This window comes from Talpa occidentalis, unplaced genomic scaffold (genome assembly GCF_014898055.3).
Source record: "Talpa occidentalis isolate TD23 unplaced genomic scaffold, MPIMG_talOcc4v2.1 talOcc4.9, whole genome shotgun sequence".
Taxonomy (NCBI): Eukaryota; Metazoa; Chordata; class Mammalia; order Eulipotyphla; family Talpidae; genus Talpa; species Talpa occidentalis.
Window position 1 is genome coordinate 17,949,691 of NW_023605305.1, and position 22,852 is coordinate 17,972,542.

The following is a 22,852-nucleotide window of genomic DNA, read 5'->3' on the forward strand; positions in this document are numbered from 1 at the left end:
TGTCTCACCCACTGCTCCCTTCAGCAGTATATTTCAGTAGATCCACCTGTTCTGCTCCCCACCCTGTCTCTGGTGAATCCTCTCACCTCTCCTCCCCCCTCACCCCGGGCACCTCTGGCATACACCCCAACTCTTGTATGAATAAATAAATGAATCTTTAAAAAAAAAAAAAAAGGTCACTCGAAACAGATCTACATATATACATATATAGGGAAACTTCACTTACTATAAAGGAGATCTTTCAAATCAATAGATGGTGCTATGATCACTAGTTACCTATTTGAGAAAATGAAAATTACACCACTATTTCCTGCCCATACAACACACAGAAAGAAATGCCAGATGAATTAAATATGAAAATTTTACAGGAAACTAGATGAGGTATGACCTAAGAGCATGAAGTTAAAGAAATCTAATTTGCCTTAGCTTCTTCATCTTTGTGTATTCAACTCCAACAGCAAAGGTAACAAAAGAAAAAATAAACCAATGGGACTATACAAACTAAAATATTTCTGCACAGCATCATTATCAAAACAAAAAAGTGGGCCTCCTCAATGGTGCAGCGGGTTGAGTGCAGCACTGTGAAGCTGTCCACAGCCTCTGCAGCACAGTTTCGATTCCCACATGGCACAGCAGACCTCTCCTGTCTCGCCTGCCGCTCCCCTCAGCAGTGTATTTCTGTCTGTCTGCCTGGGTCTGCTCCCCACTCTATCTCTGGTGAATCCTCTCGCCCTCCCGCACCTCTGACCTGTATCCCACTTCTTGTATAAAAATAAATAAATCTTAAAAAGAAAAAAAAAGCAACCTGAATGGGAGAAGGTAGTTGCAAATCATACATCCAATAAGGGGCCAATATCCAAAATATACTGAGTTCAGGGGCCTCCCTGATGGCACAGGGGTTAAAGACAGCACTATCAAGCTATCACCAGCCATTGCAACATGAGTTGAATCCCTGGCCAGGGAGATAACCCACACGGCGCAGCAGACCTCTCCTGTCTCACTCGCTGCTCCCCTCAACAGTGTATTTCAGTAAAATCTACTTGTTCTGCTCACCACTCTGTCCCTGGTGAACCCTCTCACCCCCTACACCTCTGGCCCACACCCCAGTTCTTGTGCGCACAATAAATGATTTTGAAAAAAAAAATATACTGAGTTCAAACAACCCAACAATGAAAAACAAACAACTCAAAGAATGGACAGATGATCTAAACAGATATTTCATCAAAGACATAGCCACCAGGCACCTGAAAAGATGTTCATCATCATTTATTATTAGGGAAATGCACATCAAAACCATATTGAGATATAACCTCACAGCTGTTAGAACAGCTATTATCAAAAATACAAACAATTGCTGGTGAGGAAGTGGAGAAATAGGAACCATCATACACTTTGGTGGAAATGTAAACTGACGCAGTCACTGTGGAAAACAATATGGCGTTCCTCAAAATACTGGGGATAAAAATAATATGTGGGGCCTCCCTGGTGGCGCAGTGGTTGAGCGCTGGGTTGCCAAGCTGCCCGCAGCCTCTGCAGCACTGGTTCGATTCCCGGCTGCTCCCCGGCCACCAGAGGAGGGTCCCACATGGCGCGCAGACCTCTCCTGCCGCCCGCTGCTCCCCTCAGCAGTGTACTTCGGTCCTTCTGCCTGCTCTGCTCCCCGCTCTGGCTCTGTTGAATTCTCCCACCCTCCCGCGCTTCTGACTGTACACAGTGCTTGTATAAATAAATAAAAATAAATCTTTAAAAATAAAAAAATAAAAACAAATAAAGTCTTTAAAAAAAAATAATAATAATAATATGTGATACAGCTATTTCACTCCAAGGTATTTATCCCAAAAATACAAAACACTAATTTCATATGTAACTGTATTCATTGCCAACTTTATTTACAAGAGCTATGGAAGGGCCTCCCCGGTGGCGCAGCGGTTGAACGCTGGGTTGTGAAGCTGCCCGCGGCCTCTGCGGCGCCGGTTCGATCCCCGGCTGCTCCCCGGCCACTGGAGGAGGATCCCACATGGTGCGCAGACCTCTCCTGCCACCCGCTGCTCCCCTCAGCAGTGTACTTCGGCCCTTCTGCCTGCTCTGCTCCCCTCTCTGGCTCTGGTGAATTCTCTCACCCTCCCGCGCTTCTGACTGTACCCAGTGCATGTATAAACAAAACAAACAAATATAATAAATAAATAAATAAAAACATGCCTCTATAAAAAAAAAAAAAAAAAAAGAGCTATGGAAACAACCTAAATGCTCACCAGACAGATGAATGGATAAAGATGATCTGGTAGATCTACACAATAGACTGCAACTCAGTTATTTTTAAAGATGAAATCTTACATTTGGGACAACATGGATGGACCTTGAGGGTATTATGCTACATGCAGTAAATCAGAGAAAGTCAGACAAATACCTTATATGGAACAAAAAAAAAAAAAACCTAGTAGATGTGGAGAGCTTTTTGGTGGTTACCAGAGGGGTAGGTAAGGGGGGTAGGTGAAAGGAGTAAAGGGGATCAACTCTATGGTGGTAGATGAAAACCAGACTTTGGTGATGATCATAATGTAGTATGTGCTGAAGTACAAAGCTGAATACCCAAAACTTAAATTATGATATATAGACCAATGCATCTTCAAGGGGAAAAAAATTTTTTTAAAGTCAAAAGCAAAGGCCAAAGTATTTGATTAATACATTTTAAAACTCTGAATTGCAAAAGACAGAATAAACAAGTTTAAAGACCTATAAAAACAATCTTATAAATTTAGGAAAATAATAAGAGATAGCAAAAGAAAAAAAGGGGGAAGGAAGAACACATACAATGTTGATGGGACTTTAAAATGGAGCAACCTACCTAAAGATCTGGAAATAGGTAATAAAATTTCAAATGCATTCTTGTTTGAACTATAAATGTCAATTCTATGACTATGTTTTAAAGAGATGACTCCAGGATGCAAAAAATATAACTACAATATTGTTTAGTATGGCTTTGTATAGAAAATCAAAAGCTGAAAACAACCTGAAAGTCCATCAATCTGGGATAAATCAAACAAAGTGAATTTTTACAATTTCATGAACCATCACCCTTAAAAAGGATATATGGGTATTTACTGATCTAAAAGGATAGCCACATGTAAAGGGGAAAAGACTACCATATAGTGTGTACACACGCAGGTAATATGCTGAGGCAAAGAATAATCTCGTTTGGCTTAAAAATACACACACACTCATGAATCTATGTTCATATATGCACAGGAAAAGTCTGGAAGAAAATAAACCAAACTGCTAAAAGTAGAGGTTTTTTTTAGAACCACCATGTACTATCAAAATAAATTTGTTTTAAACAGAAAGTAGATCAGTGCTTGCCTAGGGGAAAGGGAGTGGATTAAGTAAAGGGTGAGTTATAATGGATACAGGGTTTCAGGAGGCAATGGAATGTTTTAAAATGTGATTATTGTGATGGCTGTACATCTCTGAATATACTAAAAACAACTGAACAGTACATTTTAAATAGGTGTATTATATGGTATGTGAATTATAGCAATAAAACTATTCTTAAAATTCCATTATAATACAAAATCCACACCATAAGACAGAACAAAATTTTTGCATTTTGATATTCACAATGGCTACACTTTATACCACATCCCAAAAGAAATCCTAAATCCAAAGAGTATCTCTTCAAAAACTTTCAAATGGGAAAAATGAGCCATGAGTCTTACACGAAAGCAGTCAACCTAGGACAATAAATTATAATCTTCATTCCATCTTCACAGGGATATATCTTCTCGAACTATTCTAGTAGATAATATTCACTTCTGGGAACAGAAACGAACCTTAAAAATGTATTAGACTGAGGGCCTCCCAGGTGGCTCAAGGAGTTCGTCTCAGCACTATGAAACTACCAGCATCCACTGCAGCACGAGTTCAATCCCCGGCCAGGGAGCTGACACACATGGCGCAGCAGACCTCTCCTGTCTCGCCCGCTGCTCCCCTCAGCAGTGTATCTCAGTAGTTCCACCTGTTCTACTCCCCACTCTGTCTCTGGTGACTCCTCTCACACACCACCCCACCACCACACCTCTGGCCTACACTCCAGCTCTTGTTTGCATAAATAAAGTAAATCTTTAAAAAAAAAAAAAAGTACTAGGTTGAAACAATATGGCATGGCTTCCTATTATATGATGTGGCTGAGGACAGAAACAATTTCAGTGTTTTAAAAATTAAGGAAATTAAACCTTGTTCCTACAGCCCCCTTCTGCCAAAAATCTCTGATATGTTTTCAAGGAATCTTAAAAAATATTTTAAAAGGCAAAACTAAAGATACATAAAACCAGAGTTAACAACAGAACTATTTTAAAAGTTCTTTAACGCAGCCCTTCATAAATGCTTACTGCCTCATCTTCAGGTCCCAAAATCCTCTCAGTATTTAAAACCCTATATTCTACATCTTTATCAATTCAAAATGACATGTTAATACTCTCCAAAATAAAACATTCTACCCAATAAATCTCTTCCATATGCCCTGATGTATCATGATTTATGAAGTGCATACTATTTGCCAGGTGTTAGAGATAGAAGGTAGAAAGTCTAATTATTTTTTTTTTTTTTAAGATTTATTTTATTTATACAATAGCTGGGGTACAGGCCAGAGGCACAGGAGGGTGAGAGGATTCACCAGAGACAGAATGGGGAGCAGAACAGGCAGACGGACCGAAAGCACTGCTGAGGGAGCAGTGGGCAAGACAGGAGAGATCTGCCACGCTATGTGAGTATCTCTCCCTGGCCAGCTGGGAATCGAACCTGTGCTGCAGAGGCTGCGGACAGCTTCACAGCGCTGTGCTCAATCTGCTGCACCACCAGGGAGGCCCAAGAGTCTAATTCTTAACCAAGGCGCATATGATTATCAAGAAGTGTTTTGATATTTCTAAAAGATGTATGAACTACATCTCATCACTGGAAATTTTCATTCAGTAGTCTATACTTAAGCCCAAGAATCTTTTTATTAAAACAGCTTCCTAGCATTCCAAAGATAAAGGAAAAAGTCCAATGTGAGCAGTGAATGTTTCAATAATGTAGCATGATGGTGGCTACAGAACAGGACATCCAAACTTTTAAGAAAAAAGGGAATAAAGGAGAGGTAATCAGCAATGACGATATTTCAGTTTAATTTTGAAAGGTAGAAAATGGCTAGGTGGATAAGGAGGATAGGGGATTCTAAGCGGAGAAAACTACATGAATAAAAACTGCACAACTATGTGGATGTACACAAACTACAAAAACTGCATTTGTTTGAGAGTTACAAATACTTCAGGACAGCTGAAGCAAAGACTGGAAGTAAGCTGGTTCTAAACAGTAAGGGCTATATTATGTTATAGAGAGGAGCTTAAGTTATCCTAAAGGCAACTGAAAAGCAGTAAATATTAAGGCAAGGGTGAACATAAGCAGATTTGTGTCTTTGGAAATATCTGGCTAGAAAACAGCCAGAAAAGGTGAGGCAGGGAGGCACAAAAAAACAATGAGAAGACTACTAAAATGGGGCCTCCCCGGTGGCACAGCAGTTGAGCGCGGGGTTGCGAAGCTGTCCACGGCCTCTGCAGCACCGGTTCTATCCCCGGACGCCGAGCGAGGGTCCCACTTGGTGCGCAGACCTCTCCTGCCGCCCAGTGCTCCCCTCAGCAGTGCACTGTCAGTCTGCCTGCTCTGCTCTCCATTCTAGCTCTGGTGAATTCTCTCAACCTCCCACACTTCTGACTCTACCCAGTGCTTGTATAAATAAATAAATTTTTAAAAAAATTTTAAAAAAGACTACTAAAATGCCCACACAATAAATAAGGAAAAATGGTTATAACCTCGGAGTTGTCTGAAGCAGGAGGCAAAAATTCAAGATTCCTAATCACCCAGAAATGCCATCCATAAAAACAATATATGGAATAAGTTAACTAAAGAGACGAGTTTTAAAGATCACAACATTCGCTGCACATCAAGTACTGGGTTCCTATATTCCACATGCAAACTAAGCTCTTATTGGTGTCTCTAAATTATATGAGCAGCAAGTAGGTCTTCAAATGTGTGACAAGTAGAAGCACGCGTGCGTGTGTGTGTGTGTGTGTGTGTTAGGGAAAAGTTAACAACTCCACAATGAAAATTAGGAAGTCTCAAACAGACTGATCTGGTACAAAGCTAATCACCTTCAACATATATCATCTATGAGACCTTAACACATGCACCTCATTTTAATAACCCTCTATATTCTCATTCATAAAAATCAAAATGATAAAAATCAACATTTACTGCAAGTCCAAAATCCATGTAAAAAGCTAGAATAGGTCCCATTTTACAGAGTCTGTGTTATTCTGCAAAGTATTTTCAATAGATTTCACTGAATACACTCAACCTATAATAGCAACTTCTGTTCTTAACACACTAACATCTTTTTTTAATCACATTTTATTGATCTACCATTTGTTTACATACCTATATAATGGGGGGGGGGAGATGAAGCTTCACGTCTCCACACTGCACATGCTTCACTTGACCACCACCAAAGCACTAGATGATCACATTCATCACTATCTCCCCATCTCCCCTCTGGCAACCACCATATTTTTCAGAGTCTAAAAGTTATTTTTGTTAGGTTTTTTCAGCTTGTTTTCTTTGGTTATTTATATTCTACAAATGAGTGAAACTGTCCGATAATTTCCAGATCTGACTTATTTCACTTAGCATAATCATCTCAAGATCCAACCATATTGTCGCAAAAGACATGATTTCATCTTTTTTAATAGATAGTATTCCATTGAGTATTATTTACTAATTTCCTTATCCAGTTACCTGTCGATGGGCATTTACACTGATTCCATGTCTTGGCTATGAAATTGTTAACAATTTATGAAAATGTTAACATTTTTTATTAAAAGAGATGATTCAGCGCTATTACCCCTACTGGCTGAGTTCGATCCCCAGCCAGGGAGCTAACCCTATGATGCAGCAGGCTTCTTCTGTCTCACCTGCTGCTCCCCTACATAGTCTATTCAGGTGGACCACCTGTTCTGTTCCCCACTCTGCCCCTGCTGAATCCTGTCCCCCCACACACACACACACCCCTCTGGCCTGCACCCCATTTCTTCTACACCGGTTAAAAAAATAAAATACAAGAGATAATTAATGTAATAATTACTATATTAGAAAAAGCAGCTGGATGATCTCAAAGATCATTTCGGACACCAACATTTCACTGAAATTATATCAACCATTTGCCATCATCCAATACGGTTAAACCAAGCTTATTCGAAGGCATAAAGTTTGTCTTTTTCTTCTCTTTTGGAAACTATAAAAATTTCAAGATTTAAATATGGAAAATTCAAAATGTACAAGAATAAGAAACCAAAATCACCTGAGTCTACCCACCCACACAAACAAAAGCAAAATTTGGCTATGTTTTCTTCCAGTCTTTTCCCATGTATAGTTAAGTCCTCACTTAACATCCTAAGTTCTTGAAAACTGTAACTTTTAAAGTGAACGTATAGTATTAATATCATTTCTTTCACCATCAGTAAGATTTTTTCTTATCAAGGTTATAAAGAAATACTGTTACTCAAAGACCTGCTAGACATTCCTTTCAATGGATCCCTAGAGCTTCAAGCCCACTTTCTACATAATTAATGAAGAAGTGTATCTAATATAAAATTATTCTCAAATGATTTGTCTGGAAGACTCAAACACACTTCAGTCTCCTCTCAGCACTTATTTCAATATAGACAACTCATTGAAATTCTCATTTTGAAACAACTCCCTTTATACCCTCCTCTCTTCTTGAATCTGCTGCCTCAGAGGGAAAAAAAGTGTTATATTAACTTCATTGTTTAGCTTTTTACTAAGCTTCTGGTCCATGAATAAGTATATATCCCTAATTTGGCCAACTTGGGGAAAATTTTGAATCAATAATTTTTTAGCAAATTAAAGAACATTTTTTAATTAACAGCAGGTTTGCCACTTTTAAATACTTACAAGAGAAATAGGTTAATGAACTGTTCCCTTGTTACAGTCCTTAGGGAACTTTCCTTAACTCTGAAAAAACTGTCATTTGCTGATCAACTGACTCATGACATATGAAAATTACAGTCATGACATATAAAGAACACAGCTTCCTGAATACACCTGTTCTTTCTAATTTAAGCATTCCTCTTGCCATGATTATAAACAAGTTTATGTATGCTGTTAATCTGAAAATTCTCCCCTCGTTGATAGAAAAGTTGCCATTAGCCCCAGTGAAACTTATCAAGGAAAAAGTCCAAATCCATGGAATGATGTTAAAGATAAACCAACCCTCCCCACCTGTATCTCTACAAAGTACTGACACCAGTGAACGCTCCATTATTTTTCTTTTTTTTTAAAAATGTCAGATCTTGAGTGTCTTTTTTTTTTTTTAAAGATTTATTTATTTGTTTGTTTGTTTGTCTGTTTATACAAGCACTGGGTACAGTCAGAAGCGCGGGAGGGTGAGAGAATTCACCAGAGCCAGAGCAGGGAGCAGAGCAGGCAGAAGGACCAAAGTACACTGCTGAGGGGAGCAGCGGGTGGCAGGAGAGGTCTGCGCGCCATGTGGGACCCTCCTCCGGTGGCCGGGGAGCAGCTGGGGACTGAACCGGTGCCGTAGAGGCTGCGGGCAGCTTCGCAGCCCAGCGCTCAACCACTGCGCCATCTATTACTTTTCAATCTGTACATTAGACTTATGTACCTTTAAACATCTTGAAGTACCCAGGGGAAATGAAAGCATGTGTCCAAAAACCTGTACACAATGTTCAAAGCAGTATTAATTCTAATTGCCAAAAAGTGGAAAAAACCCAAAGGTTCATCAACTGAGAAATGAATAAATAAAACGCAGTATATACCTGTAAAACTTACTCAGCAACAAAGAAAAATGTACTGGGCCTCCCCTGGTGGCGCAGCGGTTGAGCACTGGGCTGAGAAGCTGCCCGCAGCCTCTGCAGTGCCAGTTCAATCCCCGGCCGCGGGCGAGGGTCCCACATGGCATGCAGACCTCTCCTGCCACGCCCGCTGCTCCCCTCAGCAGTGTACTTCGTCAGTCTGCCTGCTCTGTTCCCCGCACTGGCTCTGGTGAATTCTCTCACCCTCCCGCACTTCTGACTGTACCCAGTGCTGGTATAAATAAATAAATCTTTAAAAAAGAAAAATGTACTGATATACACTACATGGATAAACCTTTATTTATTTTTAAAGATTTATTTATTTATGCATACAAGAGCTAGGGTGCAGGCCAGAGATGCAGGAGGTAAAAGGATTCACCAAAGACAGAGTGGGGAGCAGAAAAGGCAGATCCAACGAAACACACTGCTAAGGGGAGCAGCAAGCGAGACAGGAGAGGTCTGCTGTACAATGTGGGTCACCTCCCTGGCCAGGGGTTGAACTCGTGCTGCAGTGGCTGCGAACAGCTTCACAGCACTGTGTCTCAACCCCTTGTGCCACCAGGGTCTCAGAGTACTGGATCAGCCTTTACAGCATTATGCTAAGTGAAAGAAATCAGTCAAAAATACACAATGTGTGATTCCACTTAGAGGAAATATACAGACTCCATAGACAGTGAATACAGATTGATGGTTGCCTGCAGTCGGGGCATGATTACTAATGGGCACAGGGGTTTTTTGGATGATGAAAATATTCTAAACTCTACTACGTTGATGGTTGCACAACTTTGTGAATATACTAAAAAAAGAATTGTACACTTTAAATGGGTGAATTATGTATCAATAAAGCAGCTATTTAAAAAGCCCCTAAAGCCCCCATTTTTCATAAACCTAAAATTGTTTTCCTGAGGAGATTCATAAAAATACTAAGGGAAATACTTTAACCGTAAAAGAGGACTTGCCGACGGTAATAAATAGACAAACCCAAGTCTGCTAAATCTTTTGAAACCATTAATAAAGCACTTTAAAATAATGAGTTCTCAAAGAATACCGCATGAAAAAAATATGAGGAACATTCCTCTGGAGAAGGTCCACTAATTCTTCAAATGTATCACCAATGCCATGCACACCCATCGGGTTCAAGTTCTTTAATCAAATTCCCAAATACTAAACTCATCCAACCTATTGCCAATCACTGAATAACACTTCTCACAACATTCACAGCAGAAACTAAAACACCAGAGTAGAGCACTGAGCTTAAATCACAGTTCATTATGGCTCCGTACTGTATCCAGAAGACAAATGAACTGTAAAAAAAAACAGAAAAAGGGAGCCAAAACAACAAACTATTACTTACTCCACTATCTTCAGCACTATCTTCAACTAATCTCTTGGCGTAGTGTTGTCAGTCCTATGTTCATTCTGCTTATGAGTATTAAGCCATTTCCCGAGTGTGAATAGACAGATCGTAAACAAAGAATAGAGTTTTGTTTTTGCAAATTCTATAACCAACCAGTCTGGTATGTATTACTAAATTTACCCCACTTCATTTTCCTGAAGTACTCATTATATTACCATCTATCCTATAATTGTTTCCTAACTCCACAGCAAAAACTTTTAAAAAAAGGTTTATTTTGTTTACTTATGTCCTACCTGGGGTGTAGGCCAGAGGTGGATTCACCAGAGACAGAGCGGGGAGCAGAAAAGGCGCACTGACTGAAATACACTGCTGAGGGGAGCAGCACTGACTGAGAGGAGAGGTTTACTGCACCATGTGGGTTAGCTCTCTGGCTGGAGCTGCTGCAAACAGCTTCATAGCGCTGAGGCTTAACCCCTCAGGTACCAAAGAGGCCGTCCCCAGCAAAAACTTTTCTTAACAAAGGAGACATATTATAAACCTCTGCAAGTTACTACCCAGAAGGCACATACAATCATGAACTACTTGATACAATTAAGATACTTTTGTGTCTAATTACCAAATGCATTACAACTTGATACAGTTAGATGCAGGGCCGCTCACTGAATACCTTTTTTTTTTTTTTAATTTTTTTTTAATTTTTTTTTAATTTTTTTTTTTATAGAGGCATGCTTTTTTTTTTAATTTATATTTATTTGTTTGTTTGTTTTGTTTATACATGCACTGGGTACAGTCAGAAGCGAGAGAAATCACCAGAGCCAGAGCGGGGAGCAGAGCAGGCAGAAGGACCGAAGCACACTGCTGAGGGGAGCAGCGGGCTGCAGGAGAGGTCTGTGCGCCATGTGGGACCCTCCTGAATACCTTTTATTTACACTAGAACATAACTCTTAATAGTAACGTGATTCTTAAAACTGGAAATTGTTAAAGATACAGTCAAAGAACTGTTAATGATCCTTTTGAGCAACTATGTAACACTAAGCTTTTGTGAATTCCAAATGAAATGAAAAATGCTCTAAGATAAAGGTGCAAGAGGGAAAAAAATGAAAGCACATGCTAACAAAATGCCAATGGCCCAAATGCTGTGTTATCTAAGCAATCTACCCAGGAAGGTAAGATTCATGATCTAACAGACTCATTCAGCAAGGAAACAGGAAAGAATCTCCAGAAAATGATGAGACTCTTCGTGTGGAGTATACTTGGGCTCCCACCCAGTTTAATGTACTATTTATTAATCATAAGCTATAAAGACTAACACTGACGAAAGAGTAAGAATAAACATGTCAGGGGTGGGTGCAGGATACACTTGAAGATGAGAACACCAAGTGAAAATAAAGGGGGTCAAAAACAATCAAAGAGGAAATTCATCCTCTCAATTCTGCCTGGTATCTAGAATTACCTCCCACTAGCTGCCAATCTATAGTGGATACTGATACATTGTAGTGCAAAAGACTACTAGTAAAAAGTAAGAAAGCTCTGTAGAATTCTTCCTGAATTTCCTTTCTCGCATAGCAGAGCTTCTACCAACCTGTCCCTGAAAACCCAGTACAGAGGCCACAGTTCAACTGATCAAACTTAATTTATTTTCCCTATTTCCCTATTTCATCACCCACTCTATCTCACAACAGTTTACAGAGAAAACATTTCACAATAAGAAAATAAATCACAACAAGTCAAAGACTTGACCTTGGAACCTTGCACTATGCATAATGAAAACATGAATGCTATTGAAAAAAATTTTTAATTACTCTTAAATATGCAACTTTTTGCAGGTAGGAAGATGTGTATTCTAGTATCTTGATCCATGTTCACCTTGTTTCCTATGAGTAAATTTTACTGGTAAAGGAAAATTTCCATGGGACTTCTTTCCCTCATTCCCCTCCAAAGGCCTCAATTTAGCCAATGGCGGCTTCAAAGTGTCTACACCAAATGCAATAATTTTATGTATTAAAATAAGTGATACTTAATGTGTAAATTAAAATAGAAAAAACAAATACAGAAAGGCAATAAAGTTTGCATGTTACAACTTTTTTAAAATAAACTTACAAATCTGAACCTCTCCTTACCTGAAAATTTATTTTATGGTTTCTAAATTTCACCTAATTTTAAACACCTCAGCTTGCATATTTCTTAAGTAATATAGTAATTACCTTAACACATTCTCAAGTTCTTAATGCTTTAGCCTTTTACTTTAAAGGTCTCATGCTAATTATGTTCAAATTTCATACTTAGAAAACTTGAATACTGAAAATATCAGCCATACATATATATTTAAGCACAGCTTAAAGAGCTCACCATCAAAAGGGTGGGAAACTCAGACTCTAGAGAATTTACCATAGCAGGCACGAAATTCCAAACTATAAAGGGTTAAAAAAATAATAAGTTTTCATGTTTAAAAGAATGATTGCTCATAAACTGGAGTAATAATTAGAGAAAAGGGTGTAAAGGACCTGGCACAATAGCTCTCTTCCCTTCAACGCTTTTGGCTGGCATCACATCTTGTGATTTCTTTACTTCACCAGCTCACTAGTGAAAGCTCTCTGCCAAGTTGATCTTAAATTTAGTTCCATTATGCTAAAAGGCCTGGGGGGTAGGGGGTGGGGGTGGAAAGGGACACCAGGGCAAAAGCATAGGCCCTCCAAACAGGAATTATAGCCCAATAGAATGGCAGAAGGTAATCGCAGTAGAATCACTTTATATTGAGTCATTCTGTCTCAACAAAGTTTCCCACAATTACCACTTAAAATACACATGGAATAAAAACAAAAGTGAAAAAAAAGGACTTCAGCATCACTACTCTTGTGGAAAATAAAATAACTTGCAATTATAGTAGGAAAAAGTCAACATTTGTATTCATCTCCTTAAAATCAAGTTTATCATCTCTAAAATTCAAGCAAAATATGGCAAAATAATTTTGACCTTGGAGTGTGCCACTTGTTACAATGGTGTCATTTCTTTGGTTTTGTTTTTAGGGCTAAGGTTATTCCCAGGGAGGCAAAAGCAGATACAGAGAATGGACAACAGAATCACCAACACCTGTTTCAAAACCAGGTTCTCCCTGATAATGAAGCTTCCACTTCTCACATCTCGAAGAGTGTATTACCTCCCTTACGGGATTGTTCTGAGGATAAAATACAGAAAATATATAGCCCCGTGCTTAGAACATCAGTGGCTTGGTAGTAAGTATTTCTACTGACAGCAGTGATTCTCAACTTCTTCTGTCCTCCTCCCACCTGACAGATCAGTGACCCTCTCTCTTACTTCCACAGTAACAGTAGTAGAGAACAGACTCTCCACCTAAAGATAAGCAGCTCCAGTCATCAATAAACTACAGACTACCACTTCCTGTTCAAGTGGCCTCTCCCTGTGGCCATATGCCTCCATGTTAAACAAAGATGCGCTGCTTTATCTGAGTGCACTAATGATCTTCCCGCATTCAATCAACTCAAAAATATTCAGACACCGTCTGGGAAAGAGGCATGAAAAACACAACAGTCTCTGCCCTAAGTGCAGTCCACCAGGCGAGATCAACACCAAACAGTAAATTACACTATAATGCTGAAAGAAGTAATTTGTGGGTAGCCCAGATCTGCAACACAGCAACTGCCCCAAGTTCCCAAATGCTGTTCATCAGATTATGTGTCTGGCCAAACAAAATTGTATTGTGATGCATGCCAATTAGAGTTGGGCCACTGGTTTGGTGCCCTGGGTATGGAATAAGTTTTGCCATTTAATGTTAACTCTTGTTTGCTAACTGACCTGGATAAAACTGTTCAGTAAGTCTGATGTGATTCCTCATGATAGGGCTCAGCATAAGAAGAGTCCAGAGTAAGGCTTCAATAAACACGATGACTTGCACAGCACAACCAAATATTAGTTACTAGAGTTCTGTCAGGAAGTGACCCAGAGTTTGATTTGCCCACTGAGCAAGAGCACTCTGATTCACCTTCAGTTTTCACCCATCAGCCCATCATTAGGGAAGCCAACACAAGATTTTCTAGATCTATAATATACATTATAAAAAAGATGTTTCCGATTCTTAAAGTTTACTGGCCAAATAAGTCTTCCCCCGTTTGCCCTCTACAGATACTAAACAAATCAAACATCTACCTTGGTGTCTCTCTACATATACAGCTACTAATATCTCAAACTCAACATGCACACTGCCGACCTTAATTACCTTGTGTCCAAACCAGAAGCACTGAAGTCTAGTGAAAGATGTACCGTTTTTTCTAATCAGCAGTCTAGAGAGTGGCAATGTAAAATGAGACTTTACAAATTCAGTGTATACTCAATTTCAAAGAACCTGATTAAACCTTTCTAATCCTTTCATCACCATTAGGAAGTTAGGAAGCAGAGATATGGGTAAACTCTCTTCTCAGTAAAATATACACACTATCATCCCAGCAAGGATTTTGTTGTGATAGGTATATTAAAATTAGCCAAATTAAACATGCTTAGAACAGGAGAACAAAGGTAGCCACAACCACTCCTTTGCCACAAAATATTAGATATATTCGTTCCATTTCAAATAAATATCATTTGAACTGATTTGTTATCAACTTCCTACTACATTCAAGTATATCATCTTAAAAACAAGTTACCACACCCAAAGACTCTAAAATATTATTGGCCTATAAACAGCCCAAATAGTTCTTTAAAGATTATGTCAAAAGGGGGAAATTATGCATTGTTTAAAAAAAAAGTATACCCAGAAATGCAATCAGCACATTAAAACAATCTTAATTTTTTTAAATGGTCATTTACTACTTAGTGCCAGAATGATAAAAGACTCAGTGACAGACAATATTGCAACAATCATCCTTTTAAAACAAATGACTGACTTAAGACCAACTGAAATTAAAAATTAGGTTTTTAAAAACATTCACTGAGAGCAGAAATCCTAAGTGGACAGCGATTATAAAGAGTTTCAAAGCTGAAATAGTGAACTTTTTTTACCTGATGTTCTGCATGAATGTTATCCCCAGTAGGCCATCGATGTTTGCTATTATTATAGCCGCCTCCACCACTTCCTCCTCCCCCAAGCTGCTCACCATGCTGCCTCTGAAAGAAGTAGTCCACCATTGCGTCGTCCTGGGAACGGCCTGCAACTCCTATGGATCCTGGGACAGGGCTGGAGTGTGTCCCAGCTGCAAGAGCCTGATTTGCAGCTGGTTGTGGCTGCGCTTGCGACCCTGTTCCAGATGTCAAAACAACAGGCATGTTGGGATTAGCTGGTTCTTGAGGGTGATGTTTCAGGTGGGGGCTGAAAGAGTCCTGCCAAAGCACTGCTTTTCTCTTCAAGACACATGCAACGCTCATTCCACCAACACCTAAGGACAAACAGGTTACAACTATTTAAAATTTGTTATTTTAAACATAACTTGATATACACCAAGATAAAAAGCCCTGTGTCTTTTGCAATACATCATTTACTACAACCACTTTCTATGAAATAGCTGAATGTTTTATAACATATACACAATTTTCTAATCTGAAACTTCATTCTTAAGGCAACTTCAGGGAAACTCATGTGGTAACAATGTATCAATAGAATTAGGCTTCAATCAATAGTTTCTCTAACCAATTTATTTACACCTTAACATGAACTGTGGCAGACCCTTCTGAAGAAGAGCTTTATAAAATATCACTTTATCGCTGGAGCAAATTAGACAAAAATTCAAGCCCCATACACAATTAGCAAAAACTTCTAGATTGTCTAAAACATGAAAGGACTCTTTAAAATGTACAACATATTCATAGTGTGCTCCTTGAAGAATCAATAAAGCCCCTGAACAAAAACAGCAACAGAAATGTTCTTAGCCTGAACCGTCTCACTTGCTACTGATAAAAGAAAAATTTTTAATTTTTATTAATAATTTACAATAATAATTGCAATATCACCATTGCTATGTTAGTACTTCAACCCCTATCAACAGGACAAGAAACCAAATTCAAACACTTTACTGGTGGGGAAAGTCTCACTGTTTTTAAAAAAAAAAAAAAAAAAGGTTGCTGGGACTCCCTGGTGGCGCAGGGGTTAGACCTTAGCACTATCAAGCTATCACCAGTCCCTGCAGCATGAGTTCGATCCTGGTCAGGGAGCTGACCCACAAGGTACAGCACATCTCTCCCGCTGCTCCCCTCAGTAGTGTATTTCAGTCAATCTGCCTGTTCTGCTCCCCAATCTGTCTCTGGTGAATCCTGCTGTGCCCCCCCCCAGGTTTACACCCCCCAGCTCTTTGTATGCATAAATAAGTCTTTTTAAAAAATGCCTCAACACAATGATTGTGTGGGCAAATATACTTCAGACATTATCTAATCATCACAGAAGCACTAAAAGGCAGGATTATTACCCCTATTTCACAGATGAAATGCTAAGGTACAGAAAGGTTACATATGCCCAAGGCCATTTGGCCCAGTAACAAAGGAGCAGATTTCAATGCAAATCTGTTTGCACCCAAACCTAGTTCTATCAACCCCTTGCTACTCTCCCCAGTAAATCAATACAGGAAACACTTTTCTCACTTGTATCTGCTACTCTCCTCTGGAAGGATCAACAAAGAATCTCCAAAGTGTTACCATGAAACATCACTACATGAGGTGCTTAAATAAAAAACCACCTCTGTGCAACAACTAGAACACTTGCCAGTCTGGGAGAAAGTTAAAAATTGCTACAAAGTAACTAAGCACTTACCGATTAGAACACACCTGTCCACAGCCATTAAAGTCTAATTTCATGCCTATTTTTTTGTCCCTAGCCCTACTGTGTCATTTCAAAAACAAACTCACAAGATTTAAGAAAACTTAGACTATTTCTCTTCATAGAATTACATCTCCTGGTAAAGAAGCATCTGCTTCTCACAATTCACATTTTTGTCAGAAGTATGAAGATAAATGGAATTTGTTCAAAGCCTAATTTGGAAATGCTATTCTGTTAACAATCCCAATGCATCAGAACCTTACCAGTGTAATGGGATAGTCTAACTTTCTTAAGGACTTCAGTTTCTGCTTTCTAATGTTCATATTTATGTACCAAAATCAAAAAGTCTTAGCTATGTTTACCATGAGCCTTAGCAAAGTGCTAAGCAACTTAATGCCATCCTCATGTGCTTTTCAACTCATTGCCCTCTTATCACCAATACTGAATAATCCCACTTTCTTCTACAAGGGATTGTAAATATAAGTCATCATTCTAGAGCAAGCAAGAAATTCCAAATTCCAAGTTTTACCACTGAATTAGCAACCTCTGAGTGTTTCCTCATCTAGAAAATGGAAGAAATCCTTTATTCTTAACAAATTTTTTTTAATTAAAATAAACAATAGATGTAAAACTTTTGGGTAAATTTAATGTCACCATGTTAAGACCCAAAAAATTCAGTTACCACCAGTTAGTCCCTAAGGGGTGTTTTAAAGTAGCAAATGCAATCTTGAAATTTGCTGAAATAAAGCATTTGCCAAAACACTTACCTAAGAAAAAATCTCCATATGAAAAAGGTGTTTACCATTGAAACACAACTTCCAACAAGGAATGGGGGAGGGGCAGGGAGATTCCCAGAAAAATATTCAACCAAAACAATTGGCTTTTTGTAAAGCTATCTGTACGCCCTGAGACTTCCTGCTTTTCTACCTAATGAGGCAAGGCAGTTTCTCCAACAAGAGAAAACCTGGCAGAAAGAAACAGTTTGAAAGTGAGCAAATACCTGAGCAATTAACATGTGTCTAGGGTAGTTTTGTAATATCTTGGCAACTACAGCACAAAAATTAAGAAATAAGTCACCCAAATATTAGAAAACATCTGAATTGCTGATGCCTTTTAAAGAACTTGTAATGCTCACTAAAATTTATGTGCAGCATTTGAAATGTGACTTTTACAAATGACACATTATAAAAATAAGTGTCTTATATTAGAAATAAGTAGATTCTGGTTACTCTTCCAGTTCTCAAACTGCTTACATCAAGGGTTTTTTTTTTTTTTAATCACTAATAGATTTCATTTCAAACAAAGAAAGATGGTTTAATCCATCTCCATGGCTCACTTTTTACCAAACTGCTTATTTTAAAAGGTGTTTATTTTTACCACACTGGAAAAAAAATTACGTGGTCATAAATTTTAAAGCCGCTTATCTCAAACCCAAACTAAACTTCAAACCCAACTTCAAAAAGCTGTGGCCTTGGACAAAATTAATTCAATTGTGGCTAAGGCAAAATATTAACTCAAACTTCAAAACCGAGTATTTCCCAAAAATCCAGACAAAGAATCAACAGCCCCCAGTCGTGTCTTTATAAAGTTAAAAAATGAGCAGTGGGTCATAATAATTACATGCTGACTAAAACTGCGTCGGGAGCCACATACCTAGGAAGCTTGTCTTGTTCCAGTTCTCATAAAATAAAACAAAAAAGCTAAAGCTACAAACCCATTGTTTCAGAAGTAACTGACTTTAATAAGACATAACAAAATAATAACAATAAAGCCTTATAAACTACTAATCCCAGGGAGAGTAGGAAGTGAACGAATTGAGATCGACAGCTAAGAACAGTTTTCTTTACTAGACAATGAAGAGTACCAAAACCTCAAGTTATGGGGATGATTAAAAAACCTTCCCTGGTACCGACGGGAAAGGCGGGGGGGGGGGGAGGGATTCCTTCGCGGGAGGGGGAAAGTACTGAGAGGGGGAGTCAGAGGAGCGTGTTCCCCACTTGACGTGGGAGTGGTGCCGACAAGTCTAACAAATGATGTTTACCAGGAACGTTTGTGATACTAAAACTACCTAGTATTGTGTATGTGGTTTCCTACTACCAAGGAGTGAACCCCTCTTTCAGTTCAGACAGACACGCACCTATAGAAAGAGGCTCAAAGAGCAAGAACCCCAAAACACAAGCTCACTCGGAAACAAAAGGCCACAAACACCCAGGAGCCTAAAAGCGATCTGAAACTTCCTGATCGCCACTTCTCCACATTTAAGGTTCCCAAAGTTCCCCCACAGTGGGTTCGCCTGCAGACAAGGGCCACCGCTGCTTCTAAAGCGATTTATTGTTCCTCCTCCTTCGGCGCTGCCACGGAAGCCCAAGAAGTCGAAGAAATCCAGAAAGGCTCAAAATTACACTTCATGGCCACAGAAGACTCGGGGCTTCGCAAATCCATGAAAAAAAGCAACCCGAATGGCAACATCAATCTTCGGGGGCTCCAACAGGGCCGAGCAGAAATGTAGAGGCATGTCTATGCCCTGAGCCTGGGCCTAAACCCCCGGCATTTTCCTCGTTTCGACCCCGCTCCCCACCCCCTCCCTCCTTTGATAACAATAGGGGCCTTGCTGCTGACTCCAAAACATGTACGAGAACAGCGAGTGAGAAGCCTCAGCTAGGGCCCCGGCGGCTTTTCCAAAGCCCTTCTCACCCCCCCAACCGCTCTCAAACACCAATACAAAGGGACAATCTGCTCGCTAGGGGTCCGGAGCAGCGTTTGGGGGCAGCGGGGTGCGGATACTCACGGGCGGAGCGGTAGGATGAAGATGGATTTTAGCGCCCCGATCTTCTCTCTCCGGCGCTCTCGCTCCCCCTTACCTTTCACTCCGACAACATGGCGGCCCACTGGGGACTAGGCTGGCGCGGTGCATCATGGGATAGGCTCTGGCCCCGGCCTCGGCGGTGGCAGCAGCATGTGCCGAGAAAGCAGGCGGCTCTGGAACAGGTTGCCTGGTTGCCATGCCAACCCAGGGCCTGTGTGAACTTGGGAAACTCACAAGCGACACAACCGCTGCGCGCGCGAGTGCGCGCCCGCTAGGCGAGCGCGCGCCGCCGCCGACAGAAAGCGGAGGCCCGCGAGCCGGCAGTGGGGCGCCCGAGAGGCGCGCGGCACCCCGGCTGGGCGCGCCCGGCTGGGGCGCTGACGCCGGCGACGTGCGTGAGGACCATACTCGGGGCGCCTCCCTGCACCCCCTCCCGGTTTCACCCCCAGATTGGAAGAGCCTACAGTAGAAGTGGACGCTTACTCGGGGGCCTCTGGCGTAACAGGTGCTGAGTTCAAAGCCCGCTGCTGAAGCTTCCTGGCCCTGTGGCCTTGTTTCATGTTCCTGCCCCCACTGGGCCATTCGTAAAATGGAGGGGAAAGGAGAAGAATCACTAGGCAGATTCGCCGTGAGGATCAGGATGAAGTGTTCTGTACACCGAGCCTGGGACTTGTAAGCAGGACCCCTACAGATTTGCGAGGTGTAAGCGCGGGACCCCTTGATCCCAGTGGCTTTGAATTTCAAGGCGGTGATGGCAGAACTTTAAACCAAAAGCATGAAGTCCACTCTGCTTGGAATCAATAAGTAGATGTTGTCATTCTGTCCAGTTTTGAAAATGAATAGAAATGTGGCTGTCTGAATAGAGTAAGTTTTCAAAGCAGTAGCGTTTGATAAGATATATTCTATCAAAAATTAAGCCCAAGAGAGGTAGAAAAATTAGGCAAATCACAATACTATAAAAGACCAAATGAAGATGGGCCCTAGGGGAGTTTATAAGTATGTATCCGTCTGTCGTTTTTTAAAGATTAAAAATATATGCCGTTCATAAAGTAGAACAAATGAAAGAATTGCTAAAAATATTGCGATATGCATGGTAGACACATGCTTAAGCGTCATGATAAATACTGAATTTCACGATTCAATTTAAAAATTCCATGCGGGGACTCCTTAGCTCTCCTCACGGTGCTTGGGACAATAGCCATTCTTCAGCATTCCTGCTCCCTTTCGCCAACAGGTCTATACATCTGTTTCTTTTAAAATCTCAATTTGGGGGCCTTCCCTGGTGGCACAGTAGTTGAGCGCTGGGCTGCGAGGCTGCAGCGCCGGTTCGTTCCCCGGCCGCCGGCGAGGGTCCCACAAAAAGAAAAATAGAGTCTCAATTTGGTATAAAAACATTTTTTTGAGGAAGGAGCGCAAAAGCTTGGGAGAGCTGCAGGAGTGGAAAGGCTGTTCCCTCCCTGGCCCTCCACCCCGACCCCAAGTCCCAGGGTGGGGTCAGGACACCTACTTTCCAGACTTGTGTCTAAATCTCTGCTGCAGTGACAAGGGGTTCGAGGCCTGACTGCCCTGGAGTGGGAACTGCGGTCATGTCCCCGCCCAGCCTGCGCTCAGTGGCCCTCCGTGCTTCAGTTCCAGACACCCACTTGTTCCAGGAAGCTGAGGATGTCTATCACATTTAGATTTCAGGGCTTGTGGTCAAGGCAGGGGAAACTGGCCTGTGTTTTTTTGTTGTGTTTTTTTTTTTTTTAACATTTAGCTTTACCTGTGTTTATTAGTGATTTTATAAACATAGTGTAGGGGCAGGATGGGCACAGGGCTGGTTCTCTATGATTTGAGCAGACTAGGTAAAGGAGAGTCCTGGAGCCCTCGGTGGCTTTCTCAGGCTTTTATTGAACTTTTACATGTAGTGAGTGCAGCAACCAGGTACAGGGCAGACAAGGATGGAGGTGTGGGCAGGAGGCCAACAGACCTCCCAGCCCGGGGCAAGTCTTCACTCTGGGCTACTCTGGGCTTCTCTGGCGTTCTTCCTCCTGCCTCTCTTCTGCCTTTGCTTCTCCTGGCCAGTATCTCAATACTGAGCCAAGGCCCACAGAAGTAAACAACAGAGCTTACAACAATGGAACAAATGCAGGTGCCCCATCAGGCAAGGCAATCCTAATGGCTGGCGGGCAGAAAAGCCTGAAAATTATTTACCCTACACGTAGTTATACCTGTGTTTAAATTTTTAATTATTTGAGTGACTGAAACAGCAATGTTTTTATCACTTTTTGATTTGTACTTTTTTTTTTCTTTCTTAACTTCCTCCTATATGGTTGTGGGTGTGAGTGCCAGCGCAGGAGAAGGGGACGAAGTGCACTTTTCCCAATGAGAGGCTGCCTCTCCTCCCCTGGCCTCATCTCCCTTCCAGGGCTGCCTTCTTGACTAGGGGTTTAAGGTTAAAGGAAGGTGGAATTCACAGGCCTGGGGACATCTTTTATTTATTTAAATATGTTGCCCAACTTGATTGTAAGTAAAGAAATCTGTTCTATGCTTTAAAAAAATAAGTAGGGCCTCCCCGGTGGCGCAGCGGTTGAGCGCTGGGTTGCGAAGCTGCCTGCAGCCTCTGCAGCCGGTTCGATCCCCGGCTGCTCCCCGGCCACCAGAGGAGGGTCCCACATGGCGCGCAGACCTCTCCTGCCGCCCGCTGCTCCCCTCAGCAGTGTACTTCGGTCCTTCTGCCTGCTCTGCTCCCCGCTCTGGCTCTGGTGAATTCTCTCACCCTCCCACGCTTCTGACTGTACCCAGTGCATGTATCAAACAAACAAACAATAAATAAATAAATAAATAAGACATGCCTCTAGAAAATTAAAAAAAAAAAATAAATAAATAAAAAAATAAGTAGTTCAAAATAGACACATAAAATCACTGATGACCAATAAACAGACAAAAGATAGATACTTGGGGCTCTGGGAAGGAACCTGGGGAAATGAGGGCTGCTACTGAGCATGGGGGTTTTTTTTGGGGGGAGGAAT

At 40.9% G+C, this 22,852-nt stretch overlaps 1 protein-coding gene across 12 annotated transcripts in view; it reads right to left on the bottom strand.

Annotated features, from left to right (window-relative positions):
• PUM1 (pumilio RNA binding family member 1) overlaps nucleotides 1-20,032 on the bottom strand; it is a 115,052-nt gene extending 95,020 nt beyond the window's left edge. For 9 of the 12 annotated variants that reach the window (XM_037498692.2, XM_037498691.2, XM_037498698.2 and 6 more), the window contains exons 1-2: nucleotides 19,824-20,030; nucleotides 15,292-15,665 (exon numbers count right to left, since the gene is read on the bottom strand). In XM_037498692.2, coding sequence (XP_037354589.1) covers nucleotides 15,292-15,654 — 363 coding nt within the window. In that variant the 5' untranslated portion in view covers nucleotides 15,655-15,665; nucleotides 19,824-20,030. Of the gene's footprint in view, nucleotides 1-15,291; nucleotides 15,666-19,823 lie in introns of all 12 variants that reach the window. The other 3 variants (XM_037498696.2, XM_054691345.1, XM_037498697.2) reach the window with 2 other exon arrangements.
• Nucleotides 20,033-22,852: the final 2,820 nt, after the last annotated feature.